We start from the raw sequence: 10,927 nt of genomic DNA, 5'->3' as shown, positions 1-10,927 counted from the left end.
ATGCTAACCTAGGATGGACCGCATTTCAACCCCCCCCCCCCCGCATCCCATATGGTCCCCCAAGCCAGGAGTGATTTCTGAGCACATAGTCAGGAGTAACCCATGAGCATCACCAGGTGTGGCCCAAAAAGCAAAAAAAGAGTGATTTAGGCAACCCCCTTTAAACCAAGCAGTGTTGATATTTTTAAACTGAAAACATATAAAACCAGAAAATTTTCCTTGTAATTGCTCTTTCAAAGTTCAAAGACAAAGTCCTTACTCTCTAGGGCTATTTAATAGGCATTATTATCAGTGTCATCATTATCTGAGACAATATAATCAATAAATACTAGGTGGACTTCTATTCAGAGTCAGGGATTAAACCTAGTTTCACAACTGTTGAGGCAGGCACTCTACACCAAGGTCTATCTATTCCCACTCAAATTTTCTTTCTGGAGGACTGTCTCCCAAGCAATGCTTGAGGGCCTGCTGGAGAGGACAGTAGAGGAGGAGAGATCACTCCTGATGATATGCAGCCAGTCAGAGAGTGGATTAATGCAGTACTAAGGGATATAGAGTCATTGAGGGCCTTGTGATACTGGGACCCACCTGGTAATAGGAACTATCAGTGCCTGCTGAGCCATGTACTGCTGGAATATGAACTCCGTTCGCGGCACACATGCAAAGCATGAATCCATGACTGCTGAGCTATTTCCCCAAACATGGATTTGCATTTTAAGAAGGTAAAAGAAAAGGCAGTGCAACTCAGAGATTCAGTGAACTGAGGCTTGAAAGCATGTCTTTACCTGGAGCCGGCAAACGAGCTTCAGCAAGACGTGTCTGAAATAATCTAAAGGATAGTAAGAAAGGCATCAGTCTAGATTACAGACGTACACATTAATAGATATCTAAAGTGAAAACTAAAAATTATTGACAGCTTATACAAACTATTAAAGATCGAGACCAAGGTAAAGTTGAATTTTAGAGTTGCTTTACATTTTTCAAAGCTCTCCAATTAGAAAACTTCTTCATGCTAATTTATGTCATTACTTTTCAAATCCATGATGAATGTATCCTTTTTTTAAGTGTCAAGTCTGTCTGACTGTCATTACATAAGGTGTTTGAGCTCCCCATTTAAGGCATTATTCTAAAGATCTGGAACATAAAACTTATAATGTTTAAAAGAAAGAAACCAAATTAGGGCAACTCTACTAATAGACAGATTAATTATTTACTATGCTGTAATAACTTCTAGATTTTAAATCTCAGGGCACCTCTGCAAAGCAACTCCAGCTGCTAAGTTATATGTGACTTCCAAACTGACATATGGGGACAGTATAAGCAAGAGTACATAACAAAAAGATGAAGCAGCATATGACCACTGCAACCAAGGCCAAATCCTGTGAACTTCAATTCAAACAAACCATAAGCTTAATCAAAAGGATAACATAATGAGAAATGAATACATATGACATGAGAGTGAAGAACTGTAGTTACAAATAAGATGATATTAAATAACATGCAGCTAGGCATTAAAATAATTCAAGGTTCTACAACAAAACACTTTTGATGGATGTTTGGGGTAAAATAACTTGTTTTGGATTTCCTATAAACTTTTGGTGGAGAAAACAATAACTATAAATAAGAAGAAATAAGTGCAGTTTTGTTATACTAATTTTTTAAAGTCTACTTAAAACTTTGAAAACTTAAAAAGAGGCTGGGGTAATAGCACAGCGATGTATGTGTTTGCCAACCTGGGATGGACCCAGGTCTAATTCCTAATATCCTGATGGTCCCCAGAGCCTGTCAGGAGTGATTTCTGAGTGTAGAGCCAGGAGTAACCCCTGAGTGCTGCCGGGTGTGACCCAAAAAAATAAACAACAACAACAAAAAAACCAGACTTGGGGCCGGAAAGATAGCAAAGTGAGCGGTAAGTCATTTGCCTTGCACACGGCCAATAAAGAACGGACCCAGTTCAAATCCCAACATCCCAAATAGTCCCCTGAGCCTGCCAGGAGCGACTTCGATGCGCAGAGCCAAGAGTAATTCCTGAGCGCCTCCGGGTGTGACACCCCCCAACCCCCACCCCAGATTTAAGAAAATGTATTCGCAAAAAATATATCAAAATGGGCTGAAGAGATAGCCCAGTGGTAGGGCATTTGCCTTGCAACCAGCCAACCCAGGACCAATTGGAGTTTGAATCCCGGTATCCCATATGGTTCCCCAGGCTGGCTAGGAGCGATTTCTGAGCACAGAGCCAGGAATAACCCCTGAGCACCACTGGGTGTGACCCAAAAACCAAAAAAAAAAAAGAGAGAGAGAAATATACCAAAATGTTAACAGTGGTATCCTGGGGCAATTTCTTTTCCTTTATACTACACAACACAGGTATGCTCTATATTTTCTACAATTAAAGAGTTCCCTGTAAAAATAACAATATAATCAGGGCCGAAGCAGTGGCACAAGCGGTAGGGCATCTGTCTTGCACACACTAACCTAGGACGAACCACTGTACAACGATCCCCTGGTGTCCCATATGGTCCCCCAAACCAGGAGTGATTTCTGAGCACATAGCCAGGAGTAACCCCTGAGTGTCACCGGGTATGACCCCAAAACAAAAAAAAAAAAAAAACCAGAAAACAAACAAAAAATAATAATAGCAATATAAATTTTATTTATTTTATTTTATTTCATTGTTATTCTGGGCCACACCAGATGGTTCTCAGGGCTTTCTCTGGTTTCGTAGTTAGGGACCATTCCCGGCAGGACTTGGGACCAAATGCATCACAGGGGTTTTGAACTTGGGCAAGTACAATACTACTCTACAGTCCATGCCTTAATTTTTTTCATAAGCAGACACCACCCATCAGAGTTGGGAAGCCTGGAATCCTGGGGTTCACAGTACCTGTACCGTTGCTGCAGCAGCTCCTGGGGTTCTGCCTGATTTTGAATTCCTCTCCGAAAGACGGCACTGGCATGTTGCAGCTGCCCCTGGCTTTCCAGGTACCCAGCCCAGGCTAGGTACAGATGAGAAGACAAGGTCCCAATACCATGGTTGTATAGAAACTCAAAAAACTGGTGGCGATCGCTGTTGCATTCAGCCTACAGAAGCGCAGAGCACACATTAGAACTCGGAAATTGCAATTGCTGGTGGATCTGCTCCAGAGTTGGCCCCCAACGACTGCATAGCAAATGCTTCTGAAAAGGACATCTGAGGGTCTCTAACTGCATGTCAGACTTAAGCACTTCCTTTCCTTGACATTCAATGTCCCCACATTGCCCATACTCTCTCCCAGCAGACTGGGCTCTGCTGAAACCCATTAAATAAAGTACTATTTTTGTCCACCCTGAGCTTGTGCAGTTCTACAAGATGTTGTGAATCCTAGTACATTATAACTTAGTGAGCAAAACCATTTACCCTAACCAAGGCCCTTGATGATTTTAAAAATAGTCACACCCCAACTCTCTATTTCAAGACTGAATATTCCTAGGCTAAAGGAACAATATTTTAGATAAAAAAATAAATAAAAAGAGGAGGGGACTGGAGAAAGAGTACAGCAGACAAGGTACTTGTCTTCCACACAACTCACTTGGATTCAGTCTCCAGTATCCCATATGGTCCCCTGATCCCCACCAGGAGTAATCCCTGAGTGCAGAGTCAAGGATAAGTAATAGTGGCTCCAAAACCAAAAAATAAAATAACACTTTTACAAAATAAAAATAAGGTCTAACCTAAGTCAGTCATCCTTTTAGTACTATGTTTAATTCCTGAGACTCCAAAGATTCCATAATAACATATCTCTGACCATATAACTTTTAATATACATATGTCTGAAAATAAAAGGAAGACAAAAACCTACAATAATCTCAGTGTCGGGGGAAGAGAAGCAAAAATATAACATGATTAGAGATGACTGTATATCTGAAAATGCACTTACAAATTTTAAACAGTAATTGATAAATCTTGGATCACTGTGGTATTTCTTCTTATCTAAAAATTCCTTCATTAAATGTTCTAATAATGTTGTCAGGTATTCTTTTTTTTCATGAAAATTTTCTTCCACCCACTGCATGTAACTAGAAAAAATATGGAGAATATTAGTCTACAAGGCAAGCATATCATTGATCTGAAAAGGGAAAATAAAATAAATGCTAACCTTTCCCATTCTCCAAGTGGGTCATCTCCCTTATAGCTTTGCATATGAGCTTCAAACATTCTGGAACAGAGAAAAATAAGCATAGAAACTATTAGTGAAAATGCCTAATATGAGGTCTGTGTAATATAATAATCTTTATCATCTATCCATCTTAAAGAAGAAAAAAAAGGGGAAAAAAGAAAGTGACAAGATTTTCTATTCCCAAACCCCCCTTCCAAACACAAGAGATTGAGGGTGAGCCCTGCAGCTATTTAAGGGGACTGAGCTACTTAAGCTACCTAAGAGTAGAGGTGACATGCATGGTCTTCTTTTCAAAGAAAATGTTGATTCTTCCCTTCAAGTTAAGAAAAGACTGGGGAATAAGTATAGAAGAGGGAAAGCAGTTAGGAAGCTAAAGTAAATTCCAGATAGGGATGGGATTCATGAGTTAGAGGACCAGGGTAGGAGCAAGTGTGGAGTTTGGTTATTCTGGAGGAAGAGACAAAGCAACTCATATTTAATGAAATTGCTTATGTGTTATCATACACCTGTAAAACCTTTACTTTTTCCTTTCACCCACATCTGGACAGCCTATGTCAGTTTGCCAATGAATTGGGCAAAAGACTCTGTAATTCCCTGAAAATTTTTCTTAAAGCTAACCTTTTTTTTTCACATGTGCAACAGTCACTTATTTTATTTAGATCTCTTTCTCTCTCTCATTTTTATTTTTTTAATTATCTTAAACACCATGATTACAAATATTAATTGTAGTTGTATGATTACAGTCATGTAAAGAACAACCCCCTTCACCAGTGCAGGATTCCCAGCTCTTGCCAGGTTTTTCTCCCCTGGACTTCAGGCCTTCCCTGGGCGCCGGTCTATGTGGACTCTATAGGGGTCAACAGGTTTTCCCCCTAATGGGAATGCACTCTGAGAGGAGGGCGGGCCATTCTAGCACTGGTTTATGTTGGGACAATCACTGGAAATTTTTTCTCCTTGTTTTCATATTGATAGTATTGTATGCATATATTTTATATATCCATAATATCCATCTTGTATTGTGACCTTGATATTGCCCTATAAAGCTAACCTTAAACTCTGCTTCTGCATCTATTTTTTCCACATGGCCAACACTCATTTTCACACATTGGCTAAGACAGTAGGAGGCAGGGTAGCCTGATATTTAGTTTTCTCGCATTCTCCTTCTTCCTAGCAACATGTTCAGAGTAATTCAGATCCCTGATAATCTCCTATTAGATCTGCCTAGGTTGTGTAATTTGGTTTTGGCCTCGTTGCTGTACCACATTCTCTACTGTAAACATTTTGAGGCATACTTTGGCCACAGTCTGGAAATCAAGTGGGGTCCAAAGTGCATTCTTACTCCATCTCAACAGATACTCTGTACAATAAGAAGTGGGTTCATAAGTAGCACAAGCTTTCTTAAAGCTGCCCAACAAATTAATGTTTAATCTTTGATATGAAGGCAGTTCATGAGGCCCAGATCTGGTAGGTTCTGACATCACCCTATTTTGGATTGTATCCTCAGACTGAGTCCAAATATACACTAATTGGCTCATCTCCATGCTAGAGTTTGAGTCTGGGAGATGTAGGCTTGGGAGATATAGGCCTTTCTGTGATACTGATTGTGTAAACTGTATTTTCTGGTTTTGCTTTGGCTTGAGAACTGGCCTTAGCTTCAACTGGGTAAACTGTTCTCCCCGGTGTTGGTACTGGCTCTGTAGAATTTACCTAAGTAACATCCTCCGAGAGATTTACTTTAGAAGGTATAGAAGGTATGTTAGGACTAGGCAGTGGTGCAGGGCAGACTGTGAGCGTGTCTTTTGCTATGAGGTTTGGCCTGGTCTCTTTTATCAGAGGGGTGGGTCGGAGAAAAACTGAAGGGCTGATGTTATTAACTTTGTTGTTATTTTTCAACATACATTAAAGGTAAATGTTCCAGCAGAGTATCAGCCTCAACAGCACATAAATTAACATTCCCTGTATATTGAATATTATTCTGTTGTCAAATAATCAGGAAATGAACAAATACTTAAAGGACAGTGGAATTAGGGATTCGAGACATAAGGGTGTTATCTCCCCTATCCACAGGGTCACTATCTGAAGCAGCCAGAATATCATTGCTCACCTGTTCCAGGCATCAAATAGAAAGAATTCTGCTTCCACCTGTGCTGCACAGGACTGACCCCAATCAGACAGGTGTTTTTTTTTTGTTTTGTTTTGTTTTGTTTTGTTTTTTTCATCGAGTTTATAAGAGAAAACAGACAAGAAGGTCAGGGTCCTCCTGCCATTTGGAAAATCCAGCCAGCTTCCAACCAACAACCACCAACACAGCAGCCAGTATCAACACCAACACCAACCACCCCCCACCTTCCTCCTGCATGTATCCTTATTCATTCCTCACTATAAACTTCTGCACTGAAGCTACTCAATTAGAGACTGAAGTTTCTAATTGAGAGGGTTCTTCCCTCTTAAAGGGGCAGATGCCCTTTTGGGGACCAATATCCAAGATTCTGGTCTCCCTGGTTCTATGGCTTTAGGAAATAAGTCAGCTGACACTTAGCAATGCCAATTTACATCACCTGTGGAAGAACATAATGCTCTGCCCCCATCACCTTTACGCTCGATATCACATCCTACTAAGCCAAGCCAGATTGCTCACAATTGTTCTGTTTGTATTCCTCTGCACTATAAATCTTATGTGGCTGGAGCTAACCCTAGAGGTCTCAAGACGAATGATATCTGACAAATGGATGTGACTCACATTAATTTCTTTCTGAACAAACCATATCTGCATGTCGTCATTGATACCTATTCTCATTTTATTTGGGCAGTTCCTATCAGCTCAGAAAGAGCTAAAGCCATCTTTAGTTCCTTTTTGTTACAATGCTTTTCTGTTACGGAAGTTCCTAACACCATCAAGACAGATAACGGACCAGCCTACGCCAGCAAAACTTTTCAATCTTTTTGTAACCAGTGGCAAATTAAGCATATTACAGGAATAACTCATAATTCTCAAAGACAAGCTGTTGTTGAACATGTGTATAGGACTCTTGAAACCCAATTATTAAAAAATTGAAAAACAAAAAATGGGGAGTGCCTCCACTTGATGTTCTATCCTTATCTTTATTTTCTCTAAATTTTCTAAATCTGCCACAAGGCAAACCTTATGCTGCCAATAAAAAACACTTCCAGGAAGACCTACAAACTCAAGAGACAATTATTTTGCCTATTTGGGTGAAAACTGGCAGATACTGAGTAGAAGAAAACTTAATTATTAAAGAAAGCTATGCATATATTTCTATGGAGGACAGTCCCCAAAAGAAACTAAGGATTCCACTATGTCTTCTCAGAAATCAAAAAGCAGTCTTTTTCTTTTAATAGAAATTTTGTTTTTACTTTTTCTTTTCTATTAGTTATTGTTCCCTATGCTTTATTAGATCGATATCAAGAAGTGAAACTGACTACCCCACACTGCCCATATCAGCAGGAAGTAGCTAGAAGTTAACATGACCCAAATACCTAATCACTCAGAGTTTTCACTCTAAGATAATTATAGATTTAAGTTAATTTATTTTTCATTTTTATTATTTTATTTTTTGGTTCTTGGATCACACCCAGTGGCGCTCAGGGGTTACTCCTGGCTTTGTGCTCAGAAATCTCGAGATTCAAACCAGGGTCCATCAGTCCTGGATCCGCTGCTTGCAAGGCAAACGCCCTCCCGCAATGCTATCTCTCTGGCCCCTCATTTATTTCTCTTTTCTTTTTAAACTTTATTGATTGGTTTTAGGGCCACAGTCAGCAACGCTTAGGGGCTACTCCTGGCTCTGCACTCAGAAATCACTCTGGCAGGTTGGGAGACCATATGGGATGCCTGAGTTCTTCCTGGTTGACTGCATGCAACGCAAACAAACGTCCTACCATTGTGCTATCTCTGGGGCCCTCATTTATTTTTCTTAATTTTCAATAACCCCCTGCATTTTGTTCTAACTTAGTAATTGATATTTCAAATTTTCAGGGTATTTTTATGCCGCATTCATTCGGAAAAATATCTAATTCTGGTAAGTTTCATAAGTTATTAGTTGCTTTTGCTAATACATGTTTCTTTTTCTTTTCTGTTTCCCTGTAGAGGGAGTACCAATCCAGCCTTAGAATAAAAGAATTGCTGCTTATGTCCAGCCCAGCTGATCCAGGTTGAATCAACATCTCTGATTGAAATCCTACACCTACAATGAAATTGGCAGATTGAAGTGGTCAGCTGAATCTCTTCAGAGATGACCTACCAGAAACTTAATCAGCAGTATAGATGATCTGATCTCAGTACATGGGTACAATTCCTGTCCTAAGAAAACCTTTTCTTTATACTAAGACTGGGTTAATTCTTAGATATAGACCCCCCCCTACCCTCGACAAAAAAAAAAGGGATTTGTTCCTTTAAGAGGGAAGAAACCTCTCAATTAGACTCCAGTCTCTAAATGAGAAGCAATAGGGTTTAGGGAATAAGAACTCGAGCTGGAGGAAGGTGGGGTGGGTGGGTGGTGGGTGATGTTGATATTGGCAGTTGTGTTGGTGGTTGTAGGTTGGAAGCTTGCTGGATTTTCCCAATGGCTTTGCTGTAAGGACTCTGGCCTCCTACCTGCCTGTTTTCTCTATTAAACCCGTTCTGTGAAAAACCTGTCTAGCTGGAGTTGTTTCTGTGCTGCAACATGTGGAAGCAGAATTCTTTACACATATATAGCTCTGTTGAGAGTCCAGTTAAGACTTGCAGGATTTCTATAAGATAAATTACACAATGTTTTTGATACATGGATTTAAAACAACCCTTCTAGCTGTCACCTCAGTATACAAATGAAAGCACTGATTCTTAGGATTTAAAAGCCAGATCATTTCATGTCAAATAAACAAAACCCCAAATAAAAGCAAAAAACATGATGACAGCACTGAGATTCTCAAAGTTCAAACCCAACTTTTAAAACAAATGAAAGGCACAGCCTGGGAAAAATATGTACTAATCATGAGAGAAACTGATCACCCTGAGATGCAATTTCTCAAACACTGGACTATAAAATATCCATTTAATGCAGTGGTTCTCAAATAGTGGGGCGTGCCCCCAAGGAGGGGCAAGACTCTTTAACGGGGGGCGCGTTTGACCTCAGCAAACACTGTCATAACAAGCTAAGCCCCGTGTTTATGTCTCTGCATGTCTCTGGAGCTGAGAGTTGCTGTGTCCTGCTTCAAACCCCGCTTCGAAAAGCTATGAATTGCAAAACGTGCTGATTGTAACCATTAATCCAGACATCACCTCTGATTAAAAAATCAGCTCAAATTATTTTATATATTTTTGTTTTGCAGGTTAAAGTTTTTTTTAAATAAAGATACTATTTACAGTCGCGCGAGGGGCGCGAAAATGTTCCCTTCTTCTTAGGGGAGCATGACAAAATAATTGAGAAGCACTAAATGTGTTGAGTTGATGAAGCAAGCAGGTACTATCTCATCTTGTTACACCCAATCCCTGCCTAGCACATTTACCCAAACAGATGGATTTACTTCTGATTTTAATTTCAAAAAAAAATTACAATCTCATAGTTTCATAGCAGATAAAAACCTACAATGTCAGCATGCTTCTCAGGAACTACAGATCACCCAAGATAAATATTTCATACCTGCATTCCTTCCGTAAAGCGGTCTAGGGACACTGTAAACACCGAAGCAGTCTATTTACTAGACCAAGTTACTTTTTACACATCAAAGTCAGAGATACAAGATTTTTCTTTGCTTTTTTAAATGGAGGCAAGCAGACTTTTAAAGTGGAATCCTACTCGACTTCAAAGCTAAAGAAATGGGTTTCTTCTGACAGCATAAATCACTGGCATCATCCCTCATAGAGTGGCTTTGGAACACAGTTCCAACATGAAAAGATTAAGAATGACACTCCTACCCCCACATGGATCCCATGCTACCCATTTGGCTTACAAAACTCAAGACTATGAGTAAGAGCAATTCTAAGTCTTCTCCCTCAGGGGCATAATTTTAATTCTATATTCCAAAGGGGTGGGCACTCCAGGCCGTATGAGGGACCTTATGGGGTGCTGGGGATCGATCGATCGATAGAACTGGGTGGGCTTTGAGCAAGGCAAGACCCAAAGGCCTTCCCTGCAGGGCTATCGCTGAGACCCAGGAGTAAATTTCCTTCCGGTACTGTCCAACAAAGGGTTAATGCGAGGCCCGGGGCTGCGGGGGCAGGTACGAACCATAAAGAAACAGACCCGAACCCGATTACCCCAGTCCTGTGGCGGCCCGAAACCGGGGTCAGCGACTCTATGCCCCCCCACCCCCCGAGTTACACCTACCGAAAGACATTTTCCGGGGTGTCCATGGCCACTAGAGGAAACCAATTCAGGCGCCCCGGGGCGGCTTCAGAGCCGCCGCCAATTTGAATCTCCCGCGCAGGCGCAGTCTTGAGGGCGAGCGTTTGCAGGGCGCTCGCTGATTGGCCTTTTCTGACACCGCCTAGCCAATCGCCCGGGCCGTTGCCAGGAGACCACGTCCCGCCTCCCTCGCTCAGCTGTATCACTTCCTGTTTCGTAACGCGCAGCGGAAGTGGAAGCTGTGAAAGCTGCAGGACTTCTGCTAGGCTTGGCTTTCTGGTTGCAGACTCTGAAGTACCTTCTGCCCCAGAAAAAAATAAAATAAAATAAAACTCACTGGCTGGGGGAATTTTTAATTCAAATTTTGCCTAGTTGTGCGATGCAGCTGGTGTACTTATATAAATATGCGACAAAGCATTCTAGAGA

At 40.9% G+C, this 10,927-nt stretch overlaps 1 protein-coding gene across 3 annotated transcripts in view; it reads right to left on the bottom strand.

Annotated features, from left to right (window-relative positions):
- The window catches only part of BUB1 (BUB1 mitotic checkpoint serine/threonine kinase), a 53,791-nt gene extending 43,282 nt beyond the window's left edge, over nucleotides 1-10,509 (bottom strand). For 2 of the 3 annotated variants that reach the window (XM_049784394.1, XM_049784396.1), the window contains exons 1-5: nucleotides 10,484-10,509; nucleotides 4,137-4,196; nucleotides 3,918-4,056; nucleotides 2,885-3,081; nucleotides 786-829 (exon numbers count right to left, since the gene is read on the bottom strand). In XM_049784394.1, the coding sequence (XP_049640351.1) occupies nucleotides 786-829; nucleotides 2,885-3,081; nucleotides 3,918-4,056; nucleotides 4,137-4,196; nucleotides 10,484-10,509 (466 nt within the window). The remainder of the gene's footprint in view (nucleotides 1-785; nucleotides 830-2,884; nucleotides 3,082-3,917; nucleotides 4,057-4,136; nucleotides 4,197-10,483) is intronic. The other variant, XM_049784395.1, reaches the window with a different exon arrangement.
- Nucleotides 10,510-10,927: the final 418 nt, after the last annotated feature.

The sequence above is a fragment of the Suncus etruscus genome, chromosome 12, assembly GCF_024139225.1.
Source record: "Suncus etruscus isolate mSunEtr1 chromosome 12, mSunEtr1.pri.cur, whole genome shotgun sequence".
Classification (NCBI taxonomy): domain Eukaryota; kingdom Metazoa; phylum Chordata; class Mammalia; order Eulipotyphla; family Soricidae; genus Suncus; species Suncus etruscus.
The sequence above is the reverse complement of the archived record's forward strand: the minus strand, read 5'-3'. Positions and strand labels throughout refer to the sequence as shown.